At 39.5% G+C, this 16,506-nt stretch overlaps 1 protein-coding gene across 19 annotated transcripts in view; it reads right to left on the bottom strand.

Moving 5' to 3' along the window:
• The window catches only part of Hdac9 (histone deacetylase 9), an 888,277-nt gene that overhangs the window by 247,414 nt on the left and 624,357 nt on the right, over nucleotides 1-16,506 (bottom strand). For all 19 annotated transcript variants that reach the window (XM_040743251.1, XM_040743249.1, XM_040743250.1 and 16 more), the window contains 2 exons: nucleotides 12,713-12,893; nucleotides 2,026-2,159 (listed from right to left, as the gene is read on the bottom strand). In XM_040743251.1, the coding sequence (XP_040599185.1) occupies nucleotides 2,026-2,159; nucleotides 12,713-12,893 (315 nt within the window). The remainder of the gene's footprint in view (nucleotides 1-2,025; nucleotides 2,160-12,712; nucleotides 12,894-16,506) is intronic.

Genomic DNA, 16,506 nt, shown 5'->3' with positions numbered 1-16,506 from the left:
ACAAACTGTCAGGCATTACTAATGCTTCATGTTTCTATACCACAGTGTACATTGGTCAGCTAGCTAAGCTTCCAAATGAGCAAACAATGAATAACTTTGCATTTTCAAAGGGAAGGGAAGAATCAGACAAACATAGTCAACATCATCTGACCAAGGGAGAATTCTATCTGCTTCAGTATATCTCTCTATGCATCTACATTTCTACACATATTTATTGTTGCTCTTATTTTTTTAGCTCATGTCTTTCCTCTGCCTCTTTCCATGGTAAGGATTAGAGGTTCTAACACTAAACTATGTCCCCAGTTGTCTTTTCACTTTGAAAATTGTAAGGCAGGTTTTCAAGTAATTTGTCCTGCCTGACCTTGAGTTCACTCAATAACCAAAGGAATACTTAAATCTGTGAATCTCCTTTCTCAGGCCCTGGATTAGGTAAGGTCTAACTACAGATTTACTTTAACTAACTTGAATTTGAGTGGTAATTTTGTGGACTGCATTTTGGGTGGTAAAAAATAATGTACTATTGTAAGTTTTCAAAGATGTGCTGTGTATCAAAACCAACAACATGTATATTATAAATTACTAACACAATCAACACTGAAAAACATTATTTTAGAACTTGTATGTCACACAAATAGCCAGGAACAATTTCCATGTAACTTGAAGCCCCTAACATTATTTCTCATTCAGGCTGGAAAGGTAGACAATGGTAAAGAGTAAGTTCTGCTCTTCTTTTTTATTTTTAAAATTTTTATTTTAAATTTAAATTAGAAATAAGGTTGCTTCACATGTCAGTCCCAGCTCCCTCTCCCTCCCTTTCTCCCACACCCACCCACCAACCTTCCATTCCCCCTCCCCCAATCACCACTCTTTCCCCAGAGAAGATGAGGCCCTCCATTGGGGGTATCCATCCTCTGTAAGTTTTGTTCTTACACAGGCCCAGGCTTGGTTCCCAACAAGTGGCTAACAGTAACCTATAACTCCAATTCCAGAAGATCTAGTGCTTTCTGGCATTTGCTGGCATCTGCATACCCACAGTATGTATGTACTCATGCAAGCACAGCCATCCACATGAATAAAATAAATATAATAATAAATCTTAAAATAATTGCTATTTTATTAAGCATGGTGATTTTGATATGCTCAGTGTTCTCAGACCAAATCAAATGCTATTTATCTCACCAGATCCCAAACCCAGAAAATGAGAACTGTGCTGAATTCCCTTCATCGCTCTACAGAGAAGTACAAATCCAACATGCTGGAAGAAGGCTTATATGTAAAATCAGGGATGCTATTTATGCTGTGAAACTTGCCCAGTGTCTGGCACATGTCTACAACACAATGTAGACATAGCAAAAAAAAAAAAAAAAAAAAAAAGAAAGAAAAAAAGAAAAGAAAAGCAACACAACAAATTTCTTAATCAAGAAGTGCAAAAACAAATCAAGAAAATAAATGGAGAATATTTTTCTTTGAAAAATATTCCAAACTCAAATATAAAATGCCACTGGGTTTTAGAAAAATTTGGAAATTTAAAATAAATCAAATGCGAGTTAATCATTGACTCCAGATTTTGTAAATTTTGTGTGAATCTTTCTGAATTGTTCTCTTTTTCTTTTTAACCTCCAGAAGCCTAAAGAAACAAGCTTTTGAGATGGGCATGGGGCTTACCAGTGACTTAAAACCATGAGCCTAAATGAATATTGGTAAAAATACAAACATTCAGACCTATCAGAAGATCGTAAAGGTATCCCTCAGTCACTTCAATGAAAAAGGAGAGACTTGTTCCAGTGAGAGCTGTCAGTCTTTAAAGCCTATTCATTTCAACTAGGCAGAGCTAGCAGGGACCTGAGACCCTACTCTGCCTCCAGCCCATAGACAACTGGAAGTTCTGAACCACTTGAGTCTGACACATCATCAATAAGTGTTTGCCCTGCGTGGTTAACATTTTTCTGTTACCACTAAATGAATACTAGACTCCTTTCATGATTTATTTGGGTAAGTAAAAGAGTGTGGCCAATTCAGGATTACCTCACATTTATTTAGCAGCCCAGTTTCTTGCAGCCGTGACCAGATGCTCTGTATCCGCCCAGCGTGCTCTGGGTGGGTGATGGAATTGCCACAGATACACTGGTGTTTCAGCATCAGAGGGTCGTAGGCAATGCCTTTGGGACAAAGAAAACACAGTCAAAGGTTGAGTGATACAAGGTATTAATATGCATTATAGGATAAAATAATTAGTCTCTCAAGACCGTGTGTCAGCTATTTAGCCTTGTCTTCAAATGTGTGCAGAAACATCTTCCCATGGGTTAACCAGTACTGAAGACTGAGTTCAATAAAAATGTACAGTGATATATAAATATGTATATGTGTATACATATATTAACACACACATAATGCAGTCTTATCAGCATTTCAAATAATTCAAATAATTGTGAACTCCTTTGAGGCAGGTAATTCACTTCAATATGGGTTATAATTTGGTCAGTGGAGTTATGAAATAAGCAGTTTTCAAAATCCTGAAATTATCTTACGAGTCACCATGAGTTTGAGTTTGGCATTATTTCTTGGAATAAACTGGAAGGTTTGAATGTGTTCCCTAGTCAGTGTAGCAATTCCATCAAAGTTGTACAGTAGGCTGCTTTTCTTCCTTATGTTTCTATTATAATACTTGACAGCAGAGAAGAACTATGCCTTGTGGGAAGCAGATAAAGTCCTGAGAGAATGTGGATTGTTGACACGAACACAGCCCATGTCAAGGACCCTATGCCTCAGACTCATGGGAATGACAAACCTTTCCCCCATCAGACCCAGAAGAATGGTAGAATCTTCTGGTCTGGTCTAATTATGTATGTTAGGAAAGATCCGCCTGTAGCTAAAACCAATTTAGGCAGAAAGTACCAACCACAGCGTCCTCCTCCAGTGTGGACTACAACCTGAAACTCAGAATTTCTCATGACCTGACAAGAGGCTTTTCTGTCATCATGCCTCCCTTGGCATTTTTGTCAGTAATGCCAGCGGGGAGCAGATGAAGGACCGAGGGAATGCCTGTCATTGACAAGAGCACAGTCATGTCAATGGTCCAGTGTCTCAGGCACTTGGAATGTCAAGGTCTATTGAAAAAGGGTTGGCCTTCAGCTAAGACCAGTGTGTGTAGGCAGTATGACCATGGCTTCAACATCCTGGATGTGACTTTGCTTGTAGAAATATCAAGGCTACCCTTCTCCAGGAAGCCTGCTACCTGAGGCTTCTCCTTACAGAGACCTTCTACCTAGACTAGCTACCCACCTCCTCATTCAGCTGTATACAGTAAACCTACTTCCTGATCAGCTGTATATAGTAAACCCACTTCTTTATTCAGCTGTATACAATAAGCCCACTTCCTGTTCAGCTGTACACAATAAACCTACTTCTTGTTCAGCTGTATACAACACACCTACCCCCTCGTTGAGTGCTGTGTAAGAAACATGCTGAGTTTCTGGGCTACTGGAGTATCTCCATCAGAGCATACAGCAACTCTCACTTTCTCTGTATGTGTATCTGTGTGTTTGTCCTTTCTTCATTCCCTCATAGAACCTGTGGGGTCAAGTCCAAAGCTGTGCAGGTCATATCAAGCCCAAAGCCATGCGATGCCAAATGTAGACACTGTGATATTGTGAAACTCTTGTCAGGTTTCTTTTTAAAATGAGTATCAATCATAATGCCTTCAGTACAGATTTCATAGATAATAAAATTTAACATCAGAATTTAGTATATGTGATGCTTTAGTTATACCTTATGATGGCAAAAAATTGGATGAAAAAGTTATTAGTGAAACAAAATATAGGATTTTGGCAGGGCAAGGTGTAATGTTGTTTACAAAACTGTGTCTCATAAGAAATTGTTTAGCTGATCAATTATCTTCCAATCAATGTCAGCTCAAGGTTATGGGCGGATCAAGTACCTATGATAAGAAGTTAAAGAACAATAATAAAAAACTATTCAGTTTCTTATAAATGCCTTTGATTTGATATCATAAAGTTGACTTAAACAAATTTTCCTTTCCCTTTGACCTATATTACTGCATTAGAGAGATGTTACTGAAGATGGGAAAGTGTTTTCCCTTGAGCATACTAAAATCAAGCAGAAGAATGACATCTGCATTCTGAAACCATGTGGTAAAAATTATGTCTGTCAGAAAATATTGTTTTACTGTTCCAAATAATAGCCATTCTTAAGACTCGCTGGCTTCAAAACCTATTGCTATGCCTGTTCCGGATCTCCTTGAACTTCTCTCAGTCTGGATCTCTCTTCCTAGCTGCCAACACACACACACACACACACACACACACACACACACACACACACACACACACACACCTATCTGAATGCCCAAATCTCCTCTTGAATGCCTGATGGGTTTCCTAAATGCTAATGCCCCCGATTTTCAATTCTTGATCTTAAACCATACTCTGTGCTCTTCATTATGACAGGGGACTTCAAGATCCTTTATTGCTCGCACCAGAAACCTTGCTGTCCTCCTGATATTTCCTAGACTCCAAAGCTGTATCTGTTTTCCCTCCCAAGCAGATCTTGAATCACTCACTTCTTATCTCCTTGACTCAAGCCATACATAATCCCAAATCATATCCCTTCTAATCTGGACTCCTGAGATAACTGGGCAGTGGCTCCTTGATTTCCCTTGTTCCATTTGCCACACCACTCTGGCTACCGTGCTTCCAGACTTTCCTTCACTGAAGAGAGTGACATTCTATAAATACAGCAGAGATAAGTCGCTTCCCTTCTCTGGAGCTCCCTGTTCACATGCCTCTCTTGGGTTTCTGTTTCTACTACAAAGGCTTTCCTTACATTCCTCAAAAAGGCCATAACCCACCGGCTTGAACTCTTTCTACATGCTGTCGCATCTACACCAAGTCCTTCCTCATCTGCCTAGTGCCACCCCTCAGCTGGCTCATTCCATCTCATTCTTCGAGGCTTAGTGTTCAGGTCAACTACCCAACAAAAGCCCACCCGAGATCTGTAAATCAGATCTACCCTGCCAGCGAGTCTGACCTCTTAGCTTCTCTCTGTGGTCCTAGGGCCCCTTCAGAGCACTGATGACAATGACAGAATGGCATAATTTTTATCAATTTTATGTTTTCTTCATTAGATGGTAAGATTTACAGAAGCACAGACTATAGTTGCATTCTTTAAAACAGCTTTTGAATTCCCAGTGTCTGAAGCCATGCCCTGTAGAGTATCCTAGCATGAGTGAGAAAACTCAGGAATGAGGGGTTAGCATTTTCAAGATATAATCTCCTACATGAATTCAGCCAGGAGAGTTGCTTGGACTCTTGGGTGTTTGTGTAGCCTTTACCAACACACTGCCTTTGTTTTATGTCCCTTATCTTTCAGCCAAAAAGCATTTTTTCACCTCATTATGTATTTGTATAAGACATTTTACACAATTTCCCTGTTTTCACTTTGCACCAAATCCAACATGAATGGATATTCTTAAATAAAGTAAAAGAAAGTTGTCAAAAAGGCCAGAAAAGAAAGGACACATATAGCAAGTGCATATGTGTGTCGTGTGATGGTCCTTATCCAAGTGATTTGTGAGCTGCATTACATAATCGCAGTTGTTTAATAGACTTTCCACTTCTGTTACTCACCATAATACATGATAAAATAATACGGAAATAGGCAATGTATTATCTGCCTCATTAAAATATATCCTTTAAGAGTACAAAACATAATCATTTATGTTACTTAACCGTTTCTATTATTCTTTGCAAATGTAAGCCCATTTAGATAATAAATTTCCCCCTTTTAATTTTTCCACACCACACACTGTCAAGAAAACTAAAATTGTTAAACAAGCTGTGATGGCTACAAAGCACTGCTCTGTGTCTGGAAATTGTAACACGAAGTCCAGGAGCTCCTGCAAAGGCAGTGAGTTTAAGGAGAAATGAATAACCTCTGGAACTCGGAGCTCCTCTGACTCATCTTAATGATGTTTCAATGAGGTGCCAGCAAGGAGACAGTCAGGTGACACACCAGCCCCAGACTTCTCTAACCCTTTCCTATTCCTTTTTCTTTTTCCCAGAATCAGGGACTCAGATAGTGGGGAAGCAGCCTGCTCTCCTCTTGACAACCATATGAAACTCTGGTTTTACACTTTCTGCCCTACTGGTTGCCAGCTGTAATGTAAGCCCATGCAGCCATCTTTGTCAAGAAAAACAATTACATAAAGTAGTCTTAAAAACCTTTATCGGTACTTTAAATCTCAGAAGTAAGCTTTCTGTAACATAGACACCACACACACACACACATACACACACCACTCAAACACACACAACACACACTGCACATACACACAACATACAAAACACACTGACACACACTACACATACACACACTACATAGTCACACAACTCAGAAATCATACACACAAAACACCCACACACACATACACTACACATACACACACAACACACACACACAAATACACGCACACTACATATTCACACAAAACAGACATCATACACACACAACACACACATACACACACATCATACACACAAAACACACATATACACACATACACTACACATACACACACAGCATACACATATACACACACACCACAATACACACAGATATACACACATACAGTACACACATACACATATATACATACACATACATAGTCACTATGCACACACTACACATACAGACATGCACAAGCACTTACACAGACATATACACACACCACATACATACGTACCACACAGACCACACACACACACACACACACACACACACACACACACACACACACACACACACAAAGTCCTGAAGAGTTTGGATATTTTTAGGTAAGTTTGGACTATGTTTCTGGGGGTTTCGGCTTATTAAATAGGATGATGTATTTGAAGCCAAAAGTGTATTCTTATCTTAGTTGGGTTTTTATTGCTGTGAAGAGACACCATGACACAACACCTCTTACGAAGGAAACATTTAATAATGGCGGCTCACTTACAGTTCACGGGATCACTCTATCATGGCAGGGAGCATGGAGGAATGCAGGCAGATGTGGTGCTGGAGCAGAGAGTGCTAAGTGTTGACTCAGAGGCAACAGGAAGTTGACTGACTCATGGGGCAGTATCCTAAGTACATGAAACCTCAAAACCTGTCTCCAGAGTGGCACACTTCCTTCATCAAGGCCACACCCATTCCAACAAAGCCACGCCTCCTCATAGTGGACTAGCTATGAGATTATGGGATTATGGGGGTCAATTTTACATTCAGACTACCACAATTGTCTTTCCCATTCTTAATCATTCCACAGCTAAGTGACTTTTTAACTCAGGGAATCTGTTCATATCTACAGAAGTACTCTCAGTATGGGAAGACTCAGTTCAGTTTAGCTGAGTCCTCTGGGTCAGTCAAGAAATTTGAATCTAGACAACCAACTTTAGACAAGGAATTGTGTGTGTATGTGTACCATGTATGTGCTTGGTGTCCACAGAGGTCAGAAGACATTGAACCTGCTGGAGCTGGGGTTGAGTATGGTTGTGAGCCACTACTTGGGTGTTGGGAAACAAAACCTGGTCTTCCACAAGAGCAAAACGTGCTCTTAATTATGGCACTCTCTCTCCAGCATGCAATATTTAACTATTTGGAAAATTTAATGTGTCCAGTGAGCAAATGATGTAATGTCCAAAACTGACTTTCAAAAGAATTGGTAAAGTGGGCCTTTTTACTAGTCAAAAAACATTTTTATGATTCAAAATTTGTGTTTTTACCTCCACTAAAATGATATTATTAAAGCATCAGGTAGAAAAACATGGATTGAGGTATTTCCACCAGAAGCTTCTGATTTAACTGTATAAGAGCCTGTTACCGCGTAGGAATTGAATTAAGTGCTGACATTCAACTATAGAGCCAAGAAAGAGAGTTAACCAGCATGTAAGCTGGCAAGAGGGACGCCAAATGTAACACAGCTTTGCTGGGAAAATGGAAAGGTTTTCTATATTCAAGAATGAGTAAGATGATAAAAGCAACACAAATAGAGAAGGGAGAAGAAGAAGGAAAGGGAAAGGGAGGGAAAGAGGGAGAAAGGGAGAGAGGGAGGGAGAGGAAGAGGGGGAGGGAGGGGGGAGACAGAGAGAGCCTATGGCAATATACTTCAGGAAATGTAGAGGAAAGGAAGCTGGCCATACTACCCAGCTCAGTGGTCATAATTTACTATATACTCAAAAATGTATTTTAAAAGCTGCCTAGGCATCTTCAGATTCAAAAGTCATTGCTCTAAAAAACTATGTGTGGAACATGAAGGCAGAGGTCAAACTAAATAAAAAGATGGCGTGGGGTGGAGGGGTTGGGTGAGAAGAAAGTGGACAAGATAAGTAGAGGCTACAAGGAAATCGACAAACAAGTGAAAACTGATGTTGGAGGCAAAAACATAGATTTCTATCTTATAACATCATCCCAGAGCCACTGGATACAAATGTGAGGAGCCAGTGCCATTGTATGCAAATGTGAGGAGGCCAGTGCCTTTGTATGTAAATGTGAGGGGCCAGTGCCTTTGTATGCAAATGTGAGGGGCCAGTGCCTTTGTGTGTAAATGTGAGGATCCAGTGCCATCTGATACAAATGTGAGGAGCCAGTGTCATTGGATACAAATGTGAGGGGACAGTGGAATACAAAGTAAAGTATTAAGGTAAGAGAAAAAAATAACTAAAACAAACAACTAACCGAGAAACTAGACTCATTGATGAAGATACTCAGAAGTAAAGCTACTCAGATAGACTTAAGTAAATAGGGCAGAGACTCGTCATGAAGATGGTGGAGAACATACACCAGGAGGCGATGGGAATGTGGTAACAGACGGCCAGTAAGGAAGTGTGCATTACATAGGCCTCAGACTTCTCTTCCGTGCTAAAAACCCCCGAGCATCCATCTGCAGAATTCTCAAACAAAACCTTGTGTTCTGATAAGTCTAGATTCAAGCAGGTATGAAGGCAGTGGGATGACATTTCCAGATGAGAAGACTCTCCCCAGTGCACGGATAGACATAGTACATGTAGACAGCATTACATAATATGCAACAACATGCTTACAAGTAAGATGCAGACATTAATGTGTGTCCTGACATATACACGATTAAGTGATCAAGTTGTTTATCTTGTAGAGATGCTTTTTAGAAGGAATTTCCAATGTAGATTTCATGTCAATGGTGAAAAAAAGTGTAATACCTAAAAAAAGCAAACTAACTTCTCCAATCTGACATAGGTGGTAATCAAAATTGTCTTAGGAAGTCTCAAAGATATATAAATACACACACATAGGCACATATATGTATATAGATAAAATGGACACATGCATATGTGTATACACACAAATGTACATGTTTGTATTGTAAGAAGATTTTGAAGAAATAAAAATATCAGAAAAACAGGACCATATTTGAACTGGTTCTCTTTACGGTGTACTAAAATTTCCAAATTGTCTACATTGAACATGTAACAGACGGAGACCACTGCTGAAAACCATAACTAATCAAAATGTAGAATTGTGTAGCCCATTCCCAATGGGTTCATCCAAAATACAACCCCCAAACCTGAGACTTGAGAAACTTTGCAGAAGAGGGGCCAGAAAGATGATAAGAGCTAGAGAAATGAGGACTCTGTCGTGAGATGGTTTCGCCTCCGAATATCAGAGGTTACACCCATAAAGTGTGCCTAAACCCTAGCTGAACAAAGACAATAGCGATAGACATGCTGGCATGGATGGGGGAAATCCCAGGAAGCCTCAAGAACTACAGGCAACTAAAGGATGCTGAGAGTGGGAGACATAGTCTTTGACCCCCACCCCCTGGAGAGCACACCAACTGACTATGCAATACCAAATGGTCAGCCCTGAAAGCATACATGTAAGTAATATTATATAGATCAACAAGGTTGTATTTATGTATGTAAAATATATATACATATTTATACATCCATCTATGAATGTATCACAAGAATGATAATTATATATAAATTTATCTATGTATATGTGCATATGTATATGTATATATGTCTATTTCTTCAGTTTCAGGGAAGAAGTAATTACACAAAATGCTTATTTTAAATAGCTTTTCAAAAAGCATTTTTCCATAATAAGAACTGAAGTTTGAAGAAACAACATCTTTTAATTTGAAAGACAATAACTAGGTCCTTCTCTACTCAAGAGCACACAACGAGATACACATAATTCTGAGTAGAACAGTAATCACTTGTTTTCAGTGTGTACAGTGTGAACTACTGAATCCATAATTGTGTGCTCTGTAAATATTTTTACTGACTTAACTGAAAACAATTGCCAAGTACACATAGATCTCTATGTTTTATAAAAGAGAAACATGTATAATATTTCAATTTGTTAAGAAATTATTTCATATGATACTTTAAATATGAAAGGGCCTTAAATTTATTCCACATTAAGTTTTATATTATGTGCTCTGATAAATATTAGCTTAGTGACATGATGAGAAAGAAATCAGTGATCTGAAGTGGTTGAGTCTTTAGTTTGCATGCCTAGGATTTAGCTATGCATGTTCATATTATCATGTGTGTAATCCCAATTTCATCTGGAATTTTCTAGAAGCTACACACCCATACCATGTGGACACCTTGTTTTCTCAAACTAAAAGATTTCTCTAAGATTCAAGGATCCTCCTTCATTGAGGAACATGTGAAATTAGGAATTGTTAGGAAATAAACACTCCTCTAAGTCAAGGACAGAAGCAACAGCAACCATATGCATACCAATGCTGACATGAAATGAGTAGTTAAGCACACTTTTCAGTCAAGGAGATTTAGTTAGTCAGTGGCATTGCACTGGGACAGTTATCATTATGTAGTTCATTAAGGATAAATACAAGCAACTTGCACAAAAAAAAAGGATATTTGGCATGCAATTACTAAGACTACTGCTTTTGCTAAATTAAAGAAGCATTTCAGGGCTGGAGAAATGACTCTGTGATAAAGAGAACTCCTTACTGTTTCTGAAAACCTGGGTTTGGTTCTCAGTAACCACATGACTGCTCATAACTATCTAACTCCAGTTCCACGAGAATCTGAAGCTCTCCTCTGGCCTCTGCAGGCAGCAAGCATGCAAGTGGTACACACACACACACACACACACACACACACACACACACACTGTACACACAAGTACACATACACAAACACATACACACAACACAAATACAAGTACACACACAGAAACACACACACATATACACATATAAATACATATGTATACACAAACACAAACTCGTACATAAACACACATATAAACACATACACATAAAGCACACACAAGCATAGACACACACACATAAACACACATACATGCAAACTCATAAACACACACATACACACATAGGGCATAGAACACTACCGCATAAAATAAAAACAAATATATATAGGTAAAAGTATTACTCTATATAAGGCATCCTGGATTTGATACAATTTTGCTAACCCTGAGGATAGCACAGGCATGATTAATCCCAAAGGATCACTGACACTGGACTGCAGGTGCAGGCTTTGTGGGATCTAGGCAGAGGGTTTAGTGCTGCAGGAGTAGCCAATCTGGTTGGAGACTGATACCGAAAAGAAAATATGCCCGAACTGTAACAACTAATGTGGATTGCTACCATCTTTTGGCAAAATTCATTATCAAATTAGCTCCTATATGCACTGTATACACCCTTGAAAGATTCCTGCCATCAATTAATTAAACTTGCAAATCCATTAAGTGACTTTCAAAGTAAAAAATGACAAATCATATCAAGCATTGGGAATATGATTTCCAAAGAGGTGTTTTAGCATTTTCAAGCTCAAAGGTTTGCATGAAATCACAGATGACCCCAAACCAAGCTCTGAATCCAGGAAAAACAGTTTTAAAAGCAATCAGAGAACCCATTAGAGCCATAAGGGAACATTATACATGTAAACTCCACCTTGCGATACCCATGCCATGACTGTGTCACGACTTTAATATATTTCATTTGCTCAGCTGTAGCAGAAAAGAAAAGGTCTGACACACACTGCATTTCTGGCATGTGTTTCAGACCTGACCTTGGTCTGGACTCACAATTACATTCTTGTTTTGTCTGTAGCCAGGCTCTTAAATATCAAACACGGCTGAAGGCAAAGAAGATGCTGGTCAGAAATGCCACCCACAGGTACCATAATGAATGGACAGGCAACTAACATACACAGATGCAAGCAAGGCTTGCCTTGGTACCCTTGATTCCCATGAGCCATTTGGGTGGGAAGTCTCAAGCAAAACAACAAGAAGCCAATGAGAGAAAGATGCTCTTTGGAGCCAAATGAGGAAGCCAAGCATCATAAATTTCCTTGTGGCCAGTCTTGTGAAGGGAGGGGTCTGAATAACACTGCTGAAGAATGTGGTAGGGAGAATTATTTCCAGGGAGATCCGTGCACCTGTTGATGAATTTTCCAGGCCCTCGAATGATAACAATTTATGAGGCTATTAATACTAAGCCCAAGATTTATCAGATGTGCTGTTTGTCTTGTGGCCAACATAACCTCATAAAATTTGGGTTACATCGAGTTAAAACGGAGTATTCTGCTATTGGAGTTACTCAGAGCATTTAAATCGGCTAATCCTACAAGAACTACACATTTCTCCTGCCTATTACATGGTCTTTAGGGATCCCTACCAGTGGTAGAGGCAGGCTGGCGGGGACAGTCTGCTGCTGGGTGAGGTGACACGGAGCCCGCCGGGGAAGAATGGGTCCTGGAGATCAGTTGGTGACTCTCTAATCCGTCGGTGGCCACTGCAGATAGCCGAGCCTGGTGCACCGAAAGTCCCCGTGTGTGCGAGGACTCCAGCAAGGGTGGCTGCCAAGGAAAGGGAAAAAGAGAAAGAAATGTGAGCCCAGCGTGGAGGAAGACACTGAGAGCAGCATGTCAACAGATCGTGGTGAGGGACATAGCAGTGTGAGGGAAAAAAAAAAAAAGAACAGAAACAGCAACAGACCAGAAAGGGGGAAAATCAACGTTTCATTAGCATCAGTAAATCCATCCAACAGATGTTTGCACACTGACAGCCGTCCCCGCTGTCTAGATAAGAGGAAGGTGACAGCAGGGTGAGCTGATTCAAACTGCCAGTTTAAAGTGATCTTTGCCTTCGTTGACACCAAGGTTTGACCTCAGAGCTAGAAGGAATTCACATAAGCAGAAGAACCACTCAGCTGCAGGTAAACTGCCTGGGAGGCTTGATTCTGATCGCCCTGCCCTAAATTTACTTCACTGGGACTTTGAGAGTTTTGAGGATTTCTGAAATGACCAAGTAACTGACTATGGTTTGACACCTTCCAGTTTTCATACAGTGGTGTGGGACAATAGAGTTTTGTCATAGTCTGAAGAGGAGAATATTGGAGCTATAAAATTCTGCGTAAGATTCTTGGATGTATCTTTGGTGATTTAACATTATTTTTGTACTTATCAACTTATTCAGTAAGAAGACCAATTTTTAGATGCTTTGGAATGTCTTATTAGTTCATCTTGAACTCTGTGTCCAAGAAATCCAGTATATAAAACACAGACAAGTAGTAGACAGTCTTTAAAATACAAACAGACAATGGACAGTCTGTAAAACACAGACAGACAGACAGTGGACAGTATGTGAAACACAGACAGACAGTGGAAAATCTAGGAAATGCTGCCAGTCATCAAATTTACTCATCAAAAGTGCAGTGACCACTCCATGTCACCAGTGGCAGGAATTCTGCTATTTTCACATGTGTCTTCCCAAAGAGACATGGAAAATATGTAACAGTGTCATAAACTTCAATATTCAGCTACTCACCATGTTTAAGAAAATGTAACCAAAAGTTTAATGTTTTTAAAGTTGAGTAAATTTGAAAATGTGCAAATATTCTGTTTAAGGATGTGATGCAAATACCATTCTCAGTGAATGTCTGCTTTACCTCCCTGTTGGTGTAGGTGTCTCTTTCACCCAGTGGAAGTCAGTAGGTCATGTTCTTCTTGAGTTCCTAGCATGAGACTTGGGAAATCCTAACTGCAAAACCACTCACTGGGAAAGTCCACAAACAGCTGTGTTCTGTTCACAGTATGTAATCTTATCTTTGTATATGATCTGAATTAATGCTACTTATAAATATAAAAGCTATAATGACAAATAATTGTAACTTTACAGTTACAAGTGTGTGCAAAGATGTCTTGATTTAGAAAAATGTAGATATCCTATAAAATTAACTTTCAAATAGGTTGTGGTTAGGTCTGAGGCAAGCAGCTCTGTTGGCCATGATAGTTCTAGGTTCAATTTCCAGACTGTGTGAAAGGAGCCTGTTGGTGCCAGAACTCAGGAACTACAAGCAGGAAGGTCTTTGGAGTTCAAGACCATCCTTGGCTACATAACAAGTTCAAGGTCAATCTAAGATACACTACAAAATGTTAGGATATAACATGTGTGAAATGTTGCTTTGTAGCAATTCTTATGTCACTGTGTCAATGACCGGATGCTACAGCTGTGAGAACGTAGGGTACTCCCTCCTAGAACTTAAAATTCTGGGGAAGACCAAGTGGTAATTCCGACGTTGAAAGCGTTCCAACTGGGATCTAAAGTGCATGAGGAAATTCTGACCTGTGTGTTTGCAATGTGCTCTCTCCTCATGTCCCTTCAAGCCCCACCTAATCAATGTGAATGGCTCTGCACTGTCTTCCTGGGCCTTTCAGCCTTAGTACTTCCTGAAGGAATCGGCTCTCAAGGCTGCTGTAAACTAAGAGGAGACAAGGAAAACTGCTGATAGACAATTAAATCTGAAGGCCCTCTCTGTCCTCTTTGATGGGAGGACATTTTCAGCCTGATAATCATCTTTTCTCTTCTAGGATCTAATCGAAAGAGTGTCTGTTGCACAGAGGTATCATACCCAGGGTTGCTTGACAACCATTATGAGTACTCTTTTCTAGCTGGGTCTTTTTTTTGAAAAGTATTATAATTGAATTTTATACTTCTATGGAATTCATATATTCTCATTAGTGTTACATGAACCTTTTTATCTGATTAAGAAATTAAACTTTAAGGTTTATGTGAGTTCCTAAAAGCTGCATGAGTTCTGGCACCACGCCCATTGCGTCTAATGAGTTTGCTACTACTGATATTCACGTTATGTCTGTCTGTAACACATCTTTACACATGACTATGAGACCCCACACATCCTTATCGTACTTCAGACTCTACACAAAGCAGTTTGAACAGTCCCGTTGAATGCTATATCCCTTAATGTCAAAGTCTCATTCCACTTGGATTTTCTCTTTCCTCATTACTGTCAGCGTTGAATATATTCAAGTTAACAGCACACAGTCACTATTTATTGGCTCAGGATTGATGCCTGACATTTTGCTATTGTGTTAATCTACATAACATAGCATAAATATAATGACTACTGTATGTGGAAAAGTGAAGGTACTTTGAAACTGTTAGGAGTATAAAGAAGGTGACAAAGTTCCAGGAGCTTTCTTTTTTTTTTTTTTTTTTTTTTTGGTGTTTACGAGACAGGGTTTCTCTGTATTGTTTTTGAGGGTGTCAGTCCAGCCCAGCCTCGAACTCCCAGAGATCCGCCTGCCTCTGCCTCCTGAGTACTGGGATTAAAGGCGTGCGCCACCACCGCCCGGCTCAGGAGCTTTCATCTTAAGGAAGCAACATTCGAGTTTAAATGTGAAGGCTAGGTAAAGAAAACAGGGGAAGCTCTGTGAAGAGCTCATGAATGCATGTGTGAGCATGTACATATGCGTGCTGGTGTGTGCGCTTGGGTGTACTAACATGTGATCCATTCTATATATGACCACAAGATTTTGAAAATGGACACTAAATGCAACTCTTCTGTCAATGCATTTTCCGCTGCATTTTATCTAGTGGGTTTTCTAAAAGCTAAAATGTTATTGCGCATTGAGAATTCACAATAAGTAAGTTGGAATCCAAAGGCCAAGGTTTTCTTTCAGTGTCGTAACCGCATTTCAGATGATGGAGTAATAGCTGCTCTAAGATTTCTGTGTGGAGAAAACTACGATCATCTTTCTTTTTAACACAGTGCACATTTTATGCTTTCTGTGAGTTTCAGAGAAACTCTAAATAAAACTTCAAAGATTCATTGCTTGCTAACTTATAACTATGATGTAAGTGGTTTGTCTCAATATAAAACTTTATGACTCAACTAGCAACTGCCAACTTACCCTGTGTCTACCGTTATGAATGTGCAGTGCAGTTAAGAAGCAAGCAGCCTTCACTATAATAGTTTTATAAGCTGTGTCCCTAATGTCTGGTGTTTACTCAGAAGCTCTGCTGTGTTGATTAGGTAGCAAAGTGAATTAGCAATCGCTCCTGAATTTGCAGAATGTCACCTTTGAAATTTCAGCATCTTGCTTTTAGCAAGCTCCACAAAATTATTAACTTTGCTTGTTATTTAGTCCCAGGCAATATTTCATTTCT

Source organism: Mesocricetus auratus, unplaced genomic scaffold (assembly GCF_017639785.1).
Source record: "Mesocricetus auratus isolate SY011 unplaced genomic scaffold, BCM_Maur_2.0 Super-Scaffold_15014, whole genome shotgun sequence".
NCBI lineage: Eukaryota > Metazoa > Chordata > Mammalia > Rodentia > Cricetidae > Mesocricetus > Mesocricetus auratus.
The sequence above is the reverse complement of the archived record's forward strand: the minus strand, read 5'-3'. Positions and strand labels throughout refer to the sequence as shown.